The sequence below is a fragment of the Ipomoea nil genome, unplaced genomic scaffold, assembly GCF_001879475.1.
Source record: "Ipomoea nil cultivar Tokyo-kokei standard unplaced genomic scaffold, Asagao_1.1 scaffold1250, whole genome shotgun sequence".
Classification (NCBI taxonomy): Eukaryota; Viridiplantae; Streptophyta; class Magnoliopsida; order Solanales; family Convolvulaceae; genus Ipomoea; species Ipomoea nil.
The window spans coordinates 715,232-736,637 of NW_017617678.1; the positions used below are offsets into that span (position 1 = coordinate 715,232).

General features: G+C 38.8%; 1 protein-coding gene and 1 long non-coding RNA gene across 2 annotated transcripts; one reads left to right on the forward strand and one right to left on the reverse strand.

Annotated features, from left to right (window-relative positions):
- Positions 1-606: 606 nt before the first annotated feature.
- LOC109184167 (agmatine deiminase-like) lies at positions 607-7,704 on the reverse strand. Its single transcript, XM_019334210.1, has 11 exons — positions 7,538-7,704; positions 6,774-6,887; positions 6,590-6,679; positions 6,385-6,469; positions 5,420-5,475; positions 4,995-5,073; positions 4,737-4,871; positions 1,497-1,729; positions 1,145-1,297; positions 843-962; positions 607-798 (listed from the first exon to the last, which is right to left on the reverse strand). The coding sequence occupies exons 1-10, from the start codon at positions 7,622-7,624 to the stop codon at positions 876-878; spliced, it is 1,119 nt and encodes a 372-aa protein (XP_019189755.1). The 5' UTR covers positions 7,625-7,704; the 3' UTR covers positions 607-798; positions 843-875.
- LOC109184168 lies at positions 6,901-20,138 on the forward strand. Its single transcript, XR_002054721.1, has 3 exons — positions 6,901-7,292; positions 13,782-13,783; positions 20,126-20,138. It is a non-coding gene; the product is annotated as an uncharacterized LOC109184168 (long non-coding RNA).
- The last annotated feature ends 1,268 nt before the right edge of the window (positions 20,139-21,406 follow it).

Below are 21,406 nucleotides of genomic sequence, written 5' to 3' on the forward strand. Positions count from 1 at the left end.
CATGCTTTCCTTTTTGGTCAATGCTACAAGTAAAGGCGGGAACTCTTAATACTTAAGTCCTTGATTGTTAAGTAACATACTTAGCTAATGCTAAACCACATGTAAGTGTATTACACATTCTGCTACAAACTATTTAGTAAAATATGGTAAAGCTAGAATTGGCATGGGGCTAAACATAAGAATACCTTTAAAACCTCAAAAGTAGTCTCAGTTATTTCCTGATTCCAAGCAAAAGAGTTCGTATTGAGCATATTGGTCAAATGTTTACTAATCAATCCATAACCTTTGATGAATCTCCTATAGTATCCAGTGAGTCCTACGAATCCCCTCAATCCTTTGATTGTCTTTGATTGTGGCCATGGCTTAACTGCCTCTATCTTAGAAGGGTCAGTTTGAATGCCTTTCTCCTGATATAATGTGCCCCGGCCAGACAATCCAATTGCTGCTTAGCAAAAGAACACTTACTGGCTTTCTCATACAACTTATTTGCTCTCATATAAAGTATAACCGCCTTTAACATGTTGAATGTGACTTTCCATAGTTGGGCTATAAATCAATATGTCATCAAAGAACACCAGTACTGCTTTTCTTATAAGAGGCTAAACGTGAAATGAAATTCTCACTGTTGTAAGCAAGAAGACAAAAGACTGAGACCCAATGATACAACAAAGTTATTAACTTAAAAACAAAGTGATTCAATCAGAGAATCAACTCTTTGAACCTCACTAAAATTAACCATATTGGCAGCAATAGTCATTAGCAAGCAGAATAGAATTTCAGATGTGCCAACTCAAAAGAAAGGGCGAACCACAACAATCTATATAGGAAGGGCGAACCACAACAATCTGCAATTGAGATATCTTGTTTGTCAGTCTTCATGGACTGCGGGGCTGTTGCTGTGTGATACAATGTATATTTCCACCTCCCAACACTATCTCCCTTGCACCTTCGATTCGTACTACCTGAACCAAACAAATTTATTTTTTTTTTACAAATCAGATGTTAAGTTCACCAAATATATATAAGGATTCTCATTTATGTCAGAGATATTGCACTTGACAAACTGATTTCAGAGTGCCAACATATAATCAAAAGAAATATCATTCTACGTTCAATCTATGGGGGTGATTGCAGTTTAACTTAACTCATGATCGGGAAATGCATGTGACAGGACCCGAACTGCTTCATCATCCCACATGTCTCCAAATTGTGGAGTGATGATTGCCCCATTTGCAATGTAGAAGTTTACATATGAAGCGGCAAGCCTTGTACCTGGAAGTCTTGGTATACCATCACCCTATTTTCAGAATTGTAGTTCCTAATTAGTAACAGAGAATGAAAAGAGCAGGAAAGATGATTCATTTCAGAGTTGTAATAAAATGTTCATGCTGTAGTTCTCCGAGTATCTTCCTACTATGTAAAGATGGCATCTTAGGTGTTTATGATGGAACCCACTATAATGACACCGTACACCAAAAGCAAAGACAGTTAGTTACTTTAGCCAATCCATTTGCCTCCTCTTCTGTCATATAGAGAGGACCAGGTACATGGAGTTTGATCACCCGCAATTTTCTACCCATAGCATCTGTGGAATTTTCAAGAATAGTAAGAGCTTCCAAGGATCTTTCATGCTGAAGGTCACACTTGTCATCAGTCCAAGACAATAAAACGACACCAGGCTTCACAAAACTGCACATGCTATCTATATGACCATTTGTATCATCATCACCTGCAATAAAGCGATAAGCCCACCTTTTAGTTCATCCTTCAAAAAGAAGGGAATAAAGGGAAAAACATCAATTTTCTTTCATTTTGTTGTTAAGAGGCCCTGAAGACTAAACTTTTATGCCAATTTAGTTCCAGAAAATTTCAAAATTTTTCAAAGTTTTCATTTTCAATTGGAAAATTAGAAAATTTGTTCAAATTTGTTGAAACCCTAGGCCCTTTTAGGAATGGGCCCATTAGGTTAATAGTTTATTCATGTATAAATAGTAGATATCTGTACAGTTCTTTACACGGAATACAATGAATCATTTATTCTTCTACATCATTGAACATCTTATTAGAGCCTACACCCTAAATAAACCCTTTCTTTCCGCCGCTACCGCCACCGGAGTCTTCCGTGATAGTCTTCTTCGTTCCGACGTGTGCCTAGTGGTTTTTCTCCCAAACCAACACCACATGCCCTCTTGGAACCTCGTCACGAGCCTAGGCTTGAAGACCCGTCGCCACATGCACCCTCACGCGCCACCAGCCGTCGCCGGAGTTTCCCACTGTTTTCCAGCCAGATCTCCGATCAAGAGATCAAGGTGCCGCTGCCTCCATTGGATTCGTCCTAAGGAGACGCACCTTGTAGTGTTTTCAGATCCGTCATCCTTGCCGGTCACCTCCGTCGGCCACCGACCAGACAGTGTTGTTTCTTCTCCTGTTTATTGTTATGGCATCGACTTCTACCACTTTTACCCCATTTCCCGCCATCACCATGGATAAATTAGTTGGGAGTGAAAATTATGCATCTTGGGCTGCGTCCTTCAAAGGCCAAGGTATGTCTACCCATCTAGACACAAAAGTTGAGGACATTCAAGAAAATAAAGGAGAATGAGGGAAGGTGGATGCATTATTGTGCAATATGTTGTGGCAGTCAATTGGTCCCAAAATCCACAACATCTACAAGGCATATGAAACGTGCTATGACGTTTGGAATAAAGCCAAGTCCTTTACACTAATGATCTCTAACGGCTTTATTCTCTAATCTCTAATATGCTTAACTTTCGTGGGACTGTTGATATGGATATACCAAATTCTTGGGCCGAATAGAAGCTTTACAGCAAGAATATAATAACCTAATGCCGCATGAGAAGACTACAAATGGTCATGTGAAGCAATGTGATAAGTTTTTTATGGTGTTCACCTTGGCTACCCTTCGTCCTGATCTGGTTCATGTTCGAGATCAGATTTTAGCAAGTCCTACTGTGCCCACCTTAACTGAAGCTGCTGCTAGACTGCTTCGAGTCGCCTCTGCTCCCTCAATTGAATCTATTGGAGATTCATCTGTACTAGCATCTCGGGCTACCGATAAAGGACCTTCTGAACCATCTAGTGTTGGTGGTACTCATCGTGGCAATCGTCCTCGTTGTGACTACTGCCACAAGTTAGGCCATACCAAGGATCGCTGCTTCAAACTACATGGCAGACCTCCACGGACTTGGTTTGGGAGATTTAGCTCTGTGGTGTGTGAGTTTGGTATGACTAGAAGTGAAGTTGATCATTATGTTTTCTATCGTCATTCTAATGGGAAATGCATATACCTTGTAGTGTATGTGGACGACATTGTTATTACAGGGAGTGAAAAATGTCATCCCTTGTTATAGGGCATATCTCAGTTGAAAGAGTATCTCTTCAGTCGGTTCTAAACGAAAAATTTGGGCAAGCTAAAGTATTTTCTTGGAATTGAAATGGCCCAGTCTAACAGTGGTATAGTCATTTCTCAAAGAAAGTATGTCTTGGATATTTTAGAAGAAACTGGTATGTTGGATTGTAGACCTGTGGATAATACAATGGATCCGAATGTTAAACTCCTACTAGGATAGGGAGAGTCATTGCCTGACCGAGAACGATATAGGAGATTAATTGAAAAATTGAATTATCTCACAATCACACGACCATATATCTCTTTTGCAATTAGTGTATTGAGTCAGTTTCTTGAGAATCCTTGTGATACTCATGGGATGCTGATGTTCGGGTTCTAAGGTATCAAGAGAGCATCAGGGCAAGGTTTACTATATGAAGATAGAGGACATGCTCAGGTTGTTGGGTATTCTGATGCAGATTGGGCTGGTTGTCCATTTGACAGGCGCTCTACTTCGGGTTATTGTGTACTCATTGGTGGTAATCTTATATCTTGAAAAAGTAAGAAGCAAGATGTTCTTGCCAGGTCCAGTGCTGAAGATGAATAATGGGTCATGGCTCTTGCCACATGTGAGCTTATGTGGCTGAAGCACTTACTACAAGAGTTGCAATGTGGCAATGTTGCTCAAAATTTTTTTTTTTTTGAAGGCAATGTTGCTCAAATGACACTAATATGTAACAACCAAGCAGCTCTACACATCGCCTCAAATCCAGTTTATCATGAGAGAACCAAACACATCGAGGTTGATTGCCACTTCATCATGGAGAAGATTGTGTCAGGGTGTATCCAAAACCAGCTTTGTCAATTCTGCAGATCAAACCAGCTTTGTCAATTCTGCAGATCAATTAGCTGATATCTTGACAAAATCCCTTAGAACTCCTAGAGTTGGGTATATTTGTAACAAGCTTGGAGCATATGATTTATACTCTCCAGTTTGAGGGGGAGTGTTGAAACCCTAGGCTCTTTTAGGAATGGGCACATTAGGTTAATAGTTTATTCATGTATAAATAGTAGATATTTGTACAGTTCTTTATACTGAATACAATGAATCCTTTATTCTTCTACATCATTGAACAAAATTCAATAATTTACAACTTTTAAAATAAGTTAGTTCATATTTGAAATCTATTTGTTTTCTTCGTGTAAAATAGCAATGCATATAATGTGTGAAAACGGTATATAGTAATGGTGGTGATTGGGGTAGGTGCAAATAGTTTGAACTGCAGCCATCCATTCAGTGTTAACAATACAAAAGCATCGAGGCATGGGAATATGCTGATCAATCACACACTAAATAGTTAAGCAATATACTAGATAGAAAACATACCATATAACCCACGAGGTAACCAAATAACCTTGCTGACTCCAAGATATGCTTTAAGTTCACTCTCAATTTCTTCCTTTGTCATATCAGGATTCCTGTTTTTATTCAAGAGACATTCTTCTGTGGTGAGGCAAGTACCTAGAGGAAACACAAATTTTAAGTAATTAGCATGCAACACTCATCATTATGCCACCTTCCTGGCAAAGAGAGAAGGCTACATTTCAGAACTAAAAAGAATTCTACAAGAAAGAACAGATTTACCATCTCCATCAACGTGAATGCTTCCACCTTCAAGAATCATAGTCTGAGGGAACCTTGGGAACCTTTCAATGCTCAAAATCTGAGGTGCAAGGATATAAATCAATTTATCAAAATGTTGAATTTGAAAGATCCAAAGGCATGGCGGGTGGAGAATAACAACCACCCGCCAGTTAGGCAGAAGTAAAGATGAAGAATCTAGGAATGAGAAAATATATATAATACTGAAAGGTTACAACTATAATTCTATGTTTCTAATGAAGAAACATAGTACATATATATAGAGACACATAACTGTTAATTTAAGCACCTATTCATAAAAAGACACAACCCTATAGACAGACACAACCCTTTGTTTTTCAACAGAGGAAACCAAACTTGCATTGTGTTACAGCGAGGTTGCAGCATAGATTTAGATCTAGGCATACCTTCCTTGCAATAAGAAGGTCCTGACTCCAGTCTGCATAACATCCATCTTCAATTCCTGGGATTGAATCAGCAACTAAACTTAATGTTTTGAAACATTGATAAAGCAATATGATATATATCATGCATAGCAACTCTTAACCGTATATAAATATATATATCCTATACTAGAAACAACACAGTACAGAAACATGAATCTCCAAAGTACCAAGCAAGCAGAGAAAAACATGATGGTGCAAGTCACTCAAAACATAAACTCAGAATGACAGGAGCTTGCAAAGGAAGTATTTCCTACTGATTAAGAATCCATGGAATACTAAGAGAATATCTTTGAAAGGAGTTCAAGTACACCTAAAATCTTTTTGGAAGGGTATCAATACATTGGGCCATGGTCAACAATATAATTTGTCAGAGTAACCAGAGACCAGACAAAAACAAGCCTTAAGGTCAAGAAGCCAAGAGGCCAAGCTCGAGGAGTTACGTGCTTGAAGCCTTAGCCTGGAAATCCCTGTACTTGGCAATCAGGAGTCAGGAAACTACTAAGGCTAAGGCCCAAGTCGACCAAATTACCCAACCTCATGAGTACTATATTGAATTCGTGGTGATATGATGGGAAAGATATGCAACATTTTTTAGTAGAGGCTGCAAGCCTCACTACAAAATATCTCATGTACAATGTACAAACTTCAGTATAGTTTGTAAATAAACAGTTCCTGAAAATTGCAACTACAGTTAAAATTGTTATAAAACTGGATCCCAAGATGACAATGCCTTAATACATTAATAGAAAGTATAAACAGCACGGCTAGAGGCAGGACTCCTCTTAGTCATCATAATGCATTGACACGTATTAAATCAGAGGATCCTACACTCAATTGGCTGATAATATGACAGCCATAGAAAACTTTGACAGGACAGAAACACAAAATTCATGACTAGCATTGCAAGTATAAATTTGAAGGCATACCTCCCCAGCTATTGAAGGTCCAGTCAATCCCTGCAACACTTGGCTCAAGATTTTGAGAACTTTCTGCACCTTTTCTGATAACAAACTGCATTCATTGAAGTGACTGTAAAATGGTAACTACATTTCATAAAAACTAACTGATCCAACTAATGAAAATAGCGATATAATAAATTAATTAAAACAAGATGACAAAAGAGGAACTGACAGTTGGACCAGTGTCACGAAACCAAGAATCATTCATGCTCATCTCAACAACCCTGATATGTTTTGGTAACTGATCACGTGCCTTGGTCCACTGTCCAGAGGGCATACAATAGTAATTAAAATGAGTAAGTACAAGGGTATATATAAAGGATCTCAACCTCTCTTATATACACCAGATTACTAACCTGAGCGGAACTAGCACAAACAGTGACATATTCAAATCTTGAGATAGCCTGTGCTACACTAACAAATACACGTTGAGCATGCACAGCATTGTCCCTCCAGTTATCTGGGCGTTCCTACAACTCGAAGAAGAAAAAAAGGTATAACTACAGAGTGAAGAAAATCCATACTATCATCCCAAAAGGTGCCATTGCAATTATTAAATGTTGGAGTTATTCAGCTAAATGACATCACAGATTCACAGGAATGGGCAGCTCCAGAATTCTGTGAAGGGAGATCCAGTAGAATAGGGAATTTGTTATGATGTTTTGCTGTTTTGCTTGTCTTAATTTAAAAGACCTGGTTGTAATAATCAGACTTATTGTTTAGCTGTGGATTTGAATAGAATATCTCTCCTTTCTTCTATTATTTCTCCCATTTCTTCTAAGATTTCTTCCCCGATTTATGAGCTTACCAGTGTGTTGGGTTCTTAATTTAAGCTCAAGTTACAGCCTCTTACACAGAGCTTTCTCTCTATTTCAGTATTTCTTCATCAAGATATAACAAAAGTATCATCCTCCCTGCCATCCTTAATCCAGAAATTCCAAATAACCCAGGAACACAAATCCATTAACTCAGTTCTTCATATCAAAATAAACCCCAAACAAGAGTTCAGACATCAGGGAAAGAAAATCTAGCCAAAATATCATAGCAAACACAACAAGCAGCGCAAAGCACAGTACAGGAAAGAAAGAAAGAAAGAAAGAAAGAGTAGTAGAAATTTTACTGGCCAACCGATCCAGCACTGGGAATGTGGCTCCCACTCAGCAGGCATGCGATAGCCATGGTCAATCGGCTTTCCCATCAAGTCCATCTGCTTCCTTCAAATTCTCACTGCAAATGCACTTATCTCTTTTGCTGTATTTATAAGTTGCTTTCTTTTCCTTAAAAACAATTATGCCAATATCACGTGACTGTGACACTGAGGGCAAATTAGGGTGTGGAAACGTGCTCAAAGGTGTGTATGGTTCCATATTCATAATTTTTATACTGTAGATTTATAATTATAGAGCTATATGCTTATAATTTTATAAATATATGTTTATAATTATAGAGCTATGTATTCATAATTTTTTATGTTTATATTCCCAACTGTTGAACTCTGTTTTCACAAATCACAGAACTATAAGTTCATAATTTGATAACTATACAGTTTAGAAATTATGAATCTACAATATAGAAATTATGAATCTACAGTACAAATATGATGAATCTGCAGTATAGAAATTATGAATCTACTGTATTTAAATTATGAGTCTACAGGGTTTAGAAATTATGAATCTAAAGTATAGATTTTATGAATCTACAATATAGAAATTATGAATCTACAGTATAGAAATTATAGATATGGAACTGTATCCACCTTGCAAGGTGGGCACAATTCCACAGCATAACGTTCCAACTCTGAGGGCTTAATAAATAGAGTTGGAAAAGTGGACTGGTGGGCCAGCCAAAAAAGCGGAAGCGGGCCTTAAAACAACATATACAATAAAGCTGTGTAGACAACTGTACAAAAACGACTTCACTTTGTGTTTTTTTTTCATGCGACTCGCTGCAACATATATTTTATAACTTATAACATACATTATTCTAAAGAATAGTGTACATTATTCTAACTTATAAAATATATTAACTTACCCCATAAATTTTATTATTCTAACACATAATGTACATTATTATAAGACATAAGGTATATTATTCTAATTTATAATCAATGTTGCAGTAGGCGCTAGTCGGGCGTCCGAGGGGCACCTAAGGCCTAGTGCCTCTTAGGTGGTCAAGTAATTCGAGTATATCGTATCCACTTTTCTCACTCAGGGTTGTGAGTTGTTAGACTATTATAATCCCACAAACTAGTCAATTACATATATTAGATAGTTAGTTGAGTACATGACTAGAGGAATATAGAAGAGAAGCAACCGAGCAAGCAAAAAATACCATTCGGCGACTGAGTTTGGCGCCGATTCAGCCTAGTAGACGCCAACTAAGCGGAGTTAGGCGCCCAAATTGGTGCCTAGTCGAGCAGCCAACTAAAAGCCGCCTAGGGTTGAAATCGTCTCGACTTGGGAGTGCCTTTTTTACAACACTGCTCATAATATTCAACGATGTCGTTTTGGATCAAGGTCCATACAGCTCTGTGGACCACGATCCACACAATAATTTGCCTTTTCTCTCAAGTCTCAACCTTATAGAAATCTCAATAATCCTATATTGTTGGAGGAGTAAAGTATGAAATTCATATTTTATTCTCCTTATATTGAAACTACATTAGTAGCATTATTTTTCCCTTCCCAGCTTTATATTTCAAGGTTCTACAACTCCAAAAACATTTTAATAACCCTCATATGACTTGATTTGATAGGGAAAATGATTTTGTATCAAACTTTGCATTATGAAATGAGTGATTATTATATTCATTGATTACTTATAAATTAATCAATTTCATTACGAGAAGATGTTACTTATTTGTCACTTACATTGTTTTCCTCTTGTATCCACGTAGATTTCTTTCTAGCATCGTCTAGAGTTCTCTCTTCTCCTAGGGTTTTTTCTAGGGTTTCTTGTTTCTTTCTTGGCTTTCTCTCCGACTTCATTCTTGATATATAGGTAATTTTATCGAAACATTGATTAAGTGGGATAACAGGTCCGTGGAGATCGTTTTATCACGTTCGGGTTGCTATACCAGTAGCTCGGCCGAACAAACGCATGGCAGGATGAAGCTGTTGAAGCGAGACAAAAAGACTTGATGGGTGACCTTCAAGTACGAAAGACTCCATACCTTTTGTTTCTTCTATGGCTTGCTAGGGCATTCTCACAAGTTTTGTCTCAAGGCATGGGAGGCGGTCATGAGTGTTGAGCAGTATCCGTTCAGTGTAGAGCTTGGGGTAAGGGTTAGATGTGGACCGAGAGAAAATGGGGACCCTTGGTTGGTTCCGGTGTGGTCAGCCACGTAAGGATGAAGCTGCTAGTGACGCGGCGGAATAGTGTAGTGAGGATGGAAGGGGGTCGATGGGCAGTAGGCAGGAGAAGGAGGTGGTTGTGGCTACTGTTTCAAAAAGGCGTAGGGAGATGTCTAATGGCAATAGTAGGAGGGGGGAGGCCATAGTAGCGATGTGACAATGACAGAAGTGGTTCCAAACAACTTGTTATTGGCGGGCTCTAGTTCCCAGACCCGGCCATCCCAATGAGTACGATAAGTTGGAACTGTCGTGACTTGGACAATCCACACACAGTTTGCGATTTGGCAGATCTTGTGTCTTGTAAGAAGCCCGATTTTGTCTTTCTCATCGAAACCAAGGTGGGGCGGATACACGTTGAACGTCTCCGCATCAAGCTTGGCTTTGATGGGTTATTTTCTGTTGATAGTTTTGGGTTAAGTGGTGGTTTAGCGTTACTATGGAGAAAGAATAATACTGCCAGATTGTTAAGCTATTCCAGGAATCATGTGGATGTGGAGGTCAGCCTTTCAGGTCTCCCTAACTGGCGTATGACTGGTTTTTACGGTTTTCCTGAACGAGGTAGAAGAACTGAGTCTTGGGAGTTGCTAAAAAGTCTTGCTACTAGGTCTCATCTTCCTTGGGTTGTCCTGGGAGATTTCAATGATCTCCTATTTCAGTACAAGAAATGGGGTAGAAACCCACATCCTGACGATCTCCTACGCAGTTTGGGGGCACCGTGGATTGTTGTGGTTTGACTCAATTACCTATGTAGGGTTATTCGTATACCTGGGAGATGGGGAGGGGCACAGTGGATTGGATGGAGGAAAGGTTAGATAAGGTGTTAGCTAGTGAGGGTTGGCGTAGTACTGTCACGGGTGCTAGTGTGCTTAATTTGTTGACACGCTCTTCAGATCACTTGGCTCTCTTCCTAGGGGACTATGATTCGTGGGGGAGTGGTGGCAGAATAAAAAGGGGCTTCAAGTTTGAGATGGCCTAGTTGCATGATGAGGGATGTAGAGATGTTGTGGAAAAGGCTTGGGTAGATGGCAATGATGGTGGTCTTTTGGGTTGTTTGCAGCTTTGTGGTGACCGCTTGACTCGTTGAGACGGTGATCACTTTCATAAGTTTGGTGAGCATATCGGAAACCTACAAAAAGAGCATCCCTTTCTTAATGGATGTACGAACGCGGTCTCTTTGGTCGAATACCAACGTGTTGAGGCGCAATTGTGCCAGCTTGAAGCCTAGGAGGATGCTTATGGAGACAGAGAGCCAAACAGCACTGGCTTAAGGGAGCAGATGTCAATACTAAGTTCTTCCATAGGTATGCCTCTAACCGTAGGAAGAAAAACTATCTTACTAGATTAAAGAATGATTCTAGGAATTGGGTGGAGGGAGATATGATGAAAGTTGTTATCTTGAATTATTTTGATAGTATTTTCCATTCTGTTGTGCCTCGTGTATCTCAAAGTCATAATGGTGACCTCCTTCGCCATTTCGTGGTGGAGGAAGTTAAAGCCGCCCTATTTTCAATGTTTCCTAATAAGGCACTTGGCCAGGATGGAATGAATTCGGGTTTCTATCAACACCTTTGGGATGTGGTTGGGGGCGACATGTCGACCTTTGTGATTAACTATCTAAATACGTGTGTCTTCCCGGAAGGGTTGAATGATACAAATGTGGTCTTTATCCCTAAAAAGAAGGCCCCTGAATTAGTTTCTGATCTTAGACCAATTGCCCTGTGCAACGTTATTTATAAAATTATGGCCAAGACGATAGAAAATAGAATGAGGCCACTTATAGATCCGGTGATCTTGGAATCTCAAAGTGCTTTTATTCCAAATAGACTAATCACTGATAATATCTTGCTAGCTTCCGAGGTTAGGCATTACTTGAATAGAAAACAGTGTGGTGTTCAAGGGTGGTGTAACACCCCACTTTTCTAACTCTTAATTACATCTCTAAACAGTCATTAACATAAACTAAGCAGCGGAAAACTAAAAGATAACTAGTGGGAGTGTCACTGCCACAACCACCACTCTTTGGTGATTGCACAGGCTAAAAGGGTAAAACTAGAATTAAGATTAAGTCTGGGTACTAAAAATAAATACTGGAAACATAAGGGGGAAAAACGTCACCCCAAACAGTCTACATCAATCCTCAAACATAAAGTCGATAACACTAAAATCCATACATAGCATCAATAAAACTAGAGTTTAGACATCTCTATCTACGAGACTAATCTAACATGATTTCTTCACACTGTTGGGCCCACCTGAAAGGGTTTTGCAAGCAACACATAGACAAATAGGAAAACACCCGTTAGCACGAAGTTAAGTATAACCACACTCAACCCTGTAAAGCATTCTAGCATATACTTTGAAAACATTTGATATCTTTATAGCAATAAGCTAATCTCAAAACATCTTAAGATTTATCACATTCTTTCTAAATGCTTGCACCCTATAATATCAGCTGGCATGCTCATGTATGTACAAGACTGTTCACATAGATTCAACAGCTTATAAACTTCTTAAATAACTTAACAAGAAATTCATGCTTACGGATTGGATCATGTCAAAAGACCAAATAACAGGTATTTACATGCTTTCACATTCTTATCTCATAAGTTGATAAGTAGAGCTTCTACTACAACACGGTAATCATGCTCAAAGGAATATCTTAAGTCAAACTTTTCATTATACAATCTCTTACGATGCTCTATTCGCATGCAATCACGTATAACATTATGATCATACTTCTCATGCAATCTAATGCAATAATATATTCATACTCATACGCAATCTCGTGCAATTATATAATCATACTCATATGCAATCTAGTGCAACAATATACTCATACTCATATGCAATCTAGTGCAACAATATAATCATACTCATATGCAATCTAGTGCAGTAATATAATCATACTCTTGTGCAATCTAGTGCAACAATATACTTGTAACACCCCGTGTTACGGCCTTTAATCCCGAATTAATTATTTAATTAATTTCATTAATAATAATTAAAAAGGATTTAATTTGATTAGAAATCCCTTTAATTAATTAATGTGGTCCACCACGGATCATGGACCCTTGCCTAAACTAGAGTCATAAGCCTATTAGAAATAAAGAAAATAAACATTTTACTAATCAGATCCTAATTAGGAATCCTAGGCCTACACACCTATTAGGAATAAAGAAAGTATACCTTTACTATTCAGATTATGGTTAGGATTCTCTTTAATTAATTAATATGGTCCACCATGGACCATGGACCCTTATCCCTAAAACAAGTCCTTAGTCCTATAAGGAATAGAATTAGTAAACACATACCATTCAGACCCTAATTAGGACTCCTAAATATATATATATATATATATATATATATATATATATATATATATATATATATATATATATATATATATATATATATATATATATATATATATATATATATATATATATATATATATATATATATATATATATATATATATATATATATATATATAAGGACATAGGAGGCACCTAGAAGTCACACCACAATAGATATCACCACACAAGAATTCCCAAGGGATTCCCCACCACCAAGCCTAGGGAGATCAAAACGGATGGAAATCTTAGGGAAGAACCTTAATAGCCAAGGAATGATTAATTAAGGCTAAGAGGTAACCCATGTCTCAACAAAACCTATTTTCTTCGCTATAATCTCCTTCCTTGGCCTCCCTCTATATTCTTGTGTCTTGATTGAATTTTTCTATGATAATTGTGTTATGTTCTTGATGATTGATAAGATGATTTATATGCTTTCTTGATAATCTTGATGATCTTGATGTTAAAAAGAAGTTCTTGATCATGATGTGATGATTCTTGACGAATCTTGATATTTGTTGATGTTAAAGATAAAATATGTCATTGATGATTTGGGTGGGATTAGAGCCCTAGGTTGGATTGAGAATTTGTATTGTGATGTTCTTGATTTATATTTGGGTGAGAATTCGCATGTTCGGGTGTTGTTTATATTTAGAAGTCGTAATAGGATAAGTCCTGCATGATTCTTGCTTTTGATCCGTTAATTGCTTACGTGGTGTCGTTATTTGCGTTTAAAAGTATCTAAGCATGGTTTCGGGTTCCACAAAGGTTCTCGGGACGAGTATATGAGAAAAGAGTCAGTGGGGGGTAGGTGGGGGTAGGGGAACCCACCACCTACCCGTTGCCCAAAGGGACACTGCCCGGTGCCCGGAACAACGCCTTCCGGCGGGCAGCCGGCGGGTGACCCCCACCCACCGGCTACCCGCTGGTTCGTACCCCACCCCGGGTCTTTGGCTTCCCCGTTTGATGTTCCCCGCTCCCCATGGTGCCCCAACGGACCCCTTTTGTCGTGCTTGAGTCTAGTTGATATTTCAGGCACCATTCGTAGGTTAAATGAGTCTTAGGAATTGCATGCTAGTTGAATTGGTAACCGTTGACCTAGGTGGAAGTTGTATGAACCCTTAGGACTATTCTTAGTAAGTGAATGATCACACGTAAGTTTATTTATATGTCATTCCCCTCCCAATGTGCTACTACGTGCTCCTATGTGTTATGTGTTGCATGATCCCCCATTTTGGTTATAGGCCAATTGGGTGGTTCCCGGACTAAGGTTCGGAAGTCGCTTGAAGACCGAATGGAGTGTTCCCGGACTAAGGTTCGGAAGTCGGTTGAAGACCGAATGGATTGATCCTGGACTAAAGGTTCGGAAGTGGCTGAAGGCCAATGGATTGTTCCTGAGCTAAGGCTCAGAAGTGGCTAAGGCCAAATTGATACACTTCTTGGGCTGCGGTCCAACTATGGGCCTCGGTGCTATGACCCACCGAACTGAACGTGCCAAGCGGTGTGTAGGGCCAATAAGCCGAGGAAGGCTGTAGTTCACCGACCTGAGTAATCAGGCGGTGTGTAGGGCTACGGCTGGCTGCGATCCACCGAATGGTGGGACAGCGGTGTGAAGGGCCATAGTCTCCGAGGATCTTCGCCCACCGACTGAGTATAGCTCAGCGGTAAGCCGGGCTTGATCCGCTATGGTCCACCGACTGTGCGCATCGACGGTGTGTAGGGTCGTAAGTCCCCCCTTGTAAAGGGGATCACGGTTCACCGACTAGGTGCGTCAGCGGTGTGTCGGATCGTGGTCCGACGTTGAGTTCGTCAGCGGTTCTCAAAGGGTTGGTTGCGATCAACTCCCCTCATACCACGGTACTGAGGTAGGGTGCTGCGGGGCCGTATTAATGCTATAAGCATTAGCCTTCATGTTCGGGGCATGCGATTGGTCCTGTGGCGCCATCAATGATTTTGTGATATGAATGATACTTGAATGATGATGTGTTTGAATTGAATCTGTGACCTTAGATGTGTATTCCTTATGATGTTATCTCTACTTAACTGTTTATCATTGATTAATGTGCTTGTCCTTATTTGCTGAGTCTATCCCTGATTTTAAAGCTAGAGTCTTCTAAGTATATATCTTCCTGCTTCAAAATGGTTTTCCTATATCTATATCTATATATATACCTATATTGTATTTCAACGCGTTGGAGTGGGTTACCAGCATCTCTCGATGAACAGATATATTTGGCTTTCAGGCACAGATGAGTAGATCCCAGAGCGCGCTAGAGATCCGAGGCGTAGAGTAGCTAGTTTTGCTTACGGTCATTGAGATATTGATCTTCGAAGTAAGACCATTGTTTCTGTTTTTCTGGGCGATTCTTGAAATTCTTGATTCTGTTTTGAAGGGGTTGTGTGGTTCCTCTTGGTCCGAAATTTTTGTTGTTATTTACAGTAGTTATTTGGAGGTTACCTATCAAAAAAAAAATCAATAAAGTTGAAAAAAAAAAAAAAAAAAAGAGAAAGCAATAAAGAAGAAGAATAAGGTTGGGGAAAGAATTTGGCTGGTAGGAGAATTTTGGAGGGAAAAGGAAGGGGAAAAGTATAAGGTTGGAAGGAGTTCTTGATAGATTCCTAATTGATTGTGGTACACGTGAACCCCTTTTATTCTATTTGTCTCTATCTTTTGATATTGGTCTTACATATCTTTCTGCCATACTTCATTCTTTGGTTTCCTTTTTCTTTCAAATCTTGTTTAGTTTCTTTGCTCGTATTGTCATTTTTATTTGCTTCTTGCTCTCAATTTTATTACCTATCTCGCGATACACCCTTACTCTCAAAGGCTTGTGAAGTTTTCCAAGGTACGTTTTCTTGAACTTTGAGGTTGAATCCATACCAACTTGAGTTCCGGACTAGAATTTTCCTTTTTGGAAAAAGGCTTGTGAGAGTATCTGCCACCTTGAGCGATACACGAGTGGAGTGTGTGTTTGTAAGAGTGTGTAGTGCACCCCCGAGCCATATAATCCACCTCTTACCTGTGAGCTGAGAATAGAGAGAGAGCGAGCCAACTTTTTGGTTTCACTAACATGAATACTCACATATCTTCTTGTTTTTAGATTTTGTTTCTCATCTACAGATGGCTGAAGAGGTTCTAAACACACGTAAGAGATTAGAGCATAAAATAGATGCTCTAGCCTTTGCCATGGAAGGTTTAAGCACTCGAATGACTAATCTAGAGCAACACCCTAAGCGAGTGCAACTGCCACTCTATACTAGGGGAAACATTCATGGAAAGGGATGCATTATCGTTATCAATTCGGATCGTTGTATGAATTTAGCTAGTGCAGCCATGGTGGACTACCTTAAGTTACCTCTTATCAATCACCCCCAACCATACAATCTTATTGATTCTAGGGATGTGAGAGTGACTAAACAAGTTTTTATTTCTTTTTGTATTGGCAAGTATTATGATGAGGTTCTATGCGATATTGTGCCAATGCGTACTGCACATGTTTCACTTGGAAGGTCATGGCAACATGATAGACGTTTTTATTATAATGCACTCAACAACACATGCAATGTCACCTATAATAGATTTATACATGTACTTAAGCCTCTACTTCCAAAACAAGTAGAAGAAATTCAATTGAGATCGAAGCAAGTTCTCAAACCAGCCTTGAAGAAAGAAGAAATCAAAGAGAGCAAACTGGAACCTCCACGTTTAGAATTGGAGTCACCACTCCAGTCCTCTAACTTAGATTGTAGCCAAACAAAGGAACCGCTATCAGTGGTACAGTGGAAAGAACCAGCCAGAGCTATCAAAGTGCAGCCTCGCTTGCTAACAAAAAAAAGATAATAAGCAAGAGAAAAGAAGGGGAGTAACTATTTACTCACTTTTATTTCAAAAGCATGCATTAAAATTCTCTAGATTTGTTTGCCATGTTTCTATTAATGACCTACTTGCCAGATATGTTAGAAATTTGTTTGCCTCCATACATCCAAGATTCCTTAATTTTGATTTTACTAAAACTTTATTTGATAGAGATAAGGAATCACTTGGAAGTTATAAGGAACATTTGAAAACTTCTTATGGCAAATACCACTTGCACAAGGGGTTTTGGTTCAAAGTCAATGGGATTGACACTTTTTGCTTTGTTTTGGGCAATGATTTAATTGTTGATTCACATAAGGGACATTTTGATTTTCTAATGAGTAATGATGTTTTGCATGAATATTTTAATTGGCCAAAGAAGAAAAAAGATGTAGAATCTTATGTTCAGAATTGTGCTACTTACCACCATAATACATTTAAATCATTACTTGATATTTCCATGAATTTTCTGTTTGATTTTACCTTAAGCTCTAGGTGGAAAGATTTTGTGCTTATTGACAATTCAAACAAGATGCATAAATTTAATATGTCTCATTTTGTTGAATTATTACCATCCAGAATGTTTAAATTCCCTGATGTGTCATTAGACTTAATTGCCTTACTTGTTGATTGTAGGATGCTGATTGGAGCGACTCATGTCAAGCATCCCAAGAAAAAGTTCCATGAGCGTGATAAAACAGAAAGTGAGCTTGCTACTTTGTCTTTCACTGAAGATTTCGATTTGAGGACGAATCCTTTTCAAGAATGGGAGAATAATAGGAACCAGTACACATGGAATCCAGAAAGGGTAAATAGTGGGCTCATCACAAGGCCCATAACGACGACCTTAAAACATCATTGATGGAAGAAACAACAAAGACCAATAATAAGTCCATTCGATAGAGGAAAATATTATAGTGGCCAATTTCAAGTGATATCATGGATCGAAGACAATGCTTACAAGATTCGAGGTCGAATCATTTTCAAGAAGGGGAGGATGATGCGGCCCAACATATGAAGATCCATTAAGAATACTAATTGGGCCAATCACAAGGCCCAAGTCCAAACAATTAAGGCAACTCTTCATTGGTGATGTTCAAAGATGGTGGAAATCCAAGTCAAGCCCATTTGCAAAATATGAAGAATAACTCAAGGCTTTTTTTTTTATATAATTGTTTAAGTGCTGATTTTGGTGATTAAATTAGGCCCAAATCAGCCCTATTATTTCTGGTCATCATTAATTTAAATTGTTTGGCATAAAAGAGAAAACACTAGTTGTATTTAGAAAGGATTCCTTAAATCCTTTTCTAAATAAAACTCTATTTACTTGTTTTCTAGATTAGGTTTATGACTCTTTTTCCCATTGTATTTAGATTACAATGCTGCCCTATACCTATAAATAGGGCACATCCATATCAGTTTTGAGGAGGCTTTAATTCAATAAAATTCTTAAGTTTTTTCTTTACACTTGTGTAAGAAACCTTATGGCTAATTGTGGACTCAATTAGTGGCTAGTCGTGGACTCGACTAGCAAATTGATTCGTGGACTCGAATCAATCTTACTTTCTTCAACCTTAGATTTAGGTTCGTGGACTCGTTCTTGAATCGAAGGAAACTAGATCCGACTCTAGTTGATTGAAGATTGCAACATCGAGGTACTTGAAGCTACAATGGGATTCTTCCAAGTCTTTGAGGATTCGAGACAAAGGGTTTCTCGTGAGGTTTAAGGTATTTTGATCCATCTCTATCTTGCACTGAGAGTAATCTTGGGACAATACTCATCTTATTTGAATCTTGGACTAGGTTCATATCAGTAATATACTCATACTCATATGCAATCTAGTGCAACAATATACTCATACGCTCTTTTATAAATTAGAGTATTTTCTATGGAGGTCTCTTTGTTACTTTCTCGAGTCTCTCTTGACTTTCTTTCTTTCTCTCGAGTCTTTATTGACTCTCTTTCTTGAGTCTCTGTGGACTCTCTTTCTTGAGTCTCTGTTGACTCTCTTTCTTGAGTCTCTGTTGACTCTCTTTCTTTCTCTTATACTCGTAGACGGCTTAGGGTTTCGCAGAAGTGTGGATTACCCCATCGGGAATGGCATAATTCCGACCCAATATCTCCTACCGTCTACGGAACCAATCTCGTGGCTCAACTCTGTGGAATCAGGTATCGAACTATTAGTGCGCACACCCCCTAACCAGGATTCCAAGCTTGGCGGGAAGTTTCCAACCTCGTAACGTGGGAATATGCCGCGTTACATATACTAGGACCGCAATGTCCATAAATATCTCCCGAGAGGAACATAGTCCAAACGGTATCCTCCAAAACCTCACCAATATAGATAATACATAGATATATCTCTCATGCATCAATCTCATGCATGCAACAATTCTACTACTTCTCAATGCATCAAAGAATGATATACCACATGCTTATGGTTTTTGAAAGTATTATTGGGCTCACGTTGGCCCCTTATGCATTTTTGAAATATGACTCATGTGAAATGTCAAAATGCTCTATAACATGCTTCTAAATCATGTATAAACTAACATGAAGTATTCAAGAATATATCATCATGCTCGGTTTGCAAAATAGCAATTTCCATACATTTCACTCAATAAAATATGTTTCGTTTTTCATTGATCAAATATCACAATTTAATCATACATTCATAATAAATCACATTCTCAAATGATCATGCTTCTTTACTCAATAAAATATCATCAGATCACAATAATCAAATAAATCTTCATACACAGTAAATTAGCAAATAAGCACTGTGTAGCAATTATTCACAATTTCTTTCATAACATACTCGTTTTTAATCCAAATTCAACGAAATCAAAGCCAAAACGTGCGTCGAGACGATCCCGAAGAACCGAGCCACAAGGACCCGTAACACTCGGCCCGAAATGACACGCAGCTGAGCCACAAGGGCCCGGCCACTGCACAAAATCTTTCACAGAACAAACTCAGGGACCTGGGGCGGGACTCCTCATGGTCCGCCCCATGAACCCCGTTAAAGCACCGAGACTAGGCAACGACTCTCCTCTAGGGCCGTGCCCTAGCCCCGTGCCACCATGGCTCTAGCCGGCGGCTAGGGCCGTCCCTCTTATCTGGTGCACACTGTGTTGTGCACCAGATGATATTTCTCCCGCAAAAACTCATCCAAAAAAGTCCAAAACAATCTCAACAACTCACAAACACATACTAAATCACTTCTAAGCATGAACACACCAAAAACTCATAGTTTCTACTCATTTCTATTCATAACTAAGGCTTCACAGAGCCAAAACTTAAAGAGGAATCCATGGGGTTATACCTCTTGTAGTCTAATCTTCTTGCTTGGATCTCTTCTTCCTCCCTACCTAGCTTGAGCCTCCTTCGCCACCTATACTTCCCAAACACACCATATAACCTTAGCCTAGAATCTCAAAGACTAAAGGAAACTAGAAGAGAAAAGAGGCTAGAAATGAAGGATGAACAAGCTTACTATGATGTTGTTTCTCTTCTTGTTCTCGGAAGACAAAATGGTGAGGAAGAGGCAAAGAATGAGATCAGGGAATCAAGATGGAATAAGGTGGTTTATATAGGGTTCAAAACCCTAGGATGATTCACAATGATTGGTTGAGGGCAAATGGGTAATTCCACTGCACAAGCTAAAAGATGAATCAAGAAGGGATTTTTGGTTGTCTTGTGGTCCACCATGAAACATGAACCATAGGCTAAAAATACTATCTTTAATTACTTTGGGGTTGAAAGTGAATTTTCCCAAAAGCTATTTGGATGAACACTTGTTCAAAAATCCCTTTTGAATTCTCCTGGTCTCACTCAGATAAAATTCTCGATTTAAATCTTGGTAAGCGAAGTACCCGAAAACTTAGAAATTTTCGAATAGAATTCATTTCTTCGGTGTCGAATTAATTTTAAAATGCGACGAAATTATTTTATTCAACCACCGATTGATCGCAAAAATTTTTAATGGAGTGAAAAAAGCTATTTTGGAATTTCTTAATACTGGATTTATAAAATGAAATTTTTGGGTTGTTACAGGTGGGGGCTCTCAAATTGGATATGGCAAAGACCTATAACCGTATGGAGTGGTATTTCTTTGTAGGATGCTGGTGGCGCTGGGGTTTGATGATAGGTGGGTCAAGCTTGTTATGTATTCTGTTACTTCTGTATCTTATAGCTTCTTGGTTAATGGGGCGAGGAGTGGCCATTTGGTGCCTACCAGGGGACTCAGACAAGCAGACCCACTATCTCCTTATATGTTTATAATCTGTGCAGATGGACACTCTACTTTTATAGCAGGTTCAGGTTGAAGGCTTTATTTATGGCTGCAGGGTTGCCAGCGGGACACCCCCTATTACTCATTTATTTTTTGCTGATGATAGTTTATTATTTTTCAAAGCTAATACGC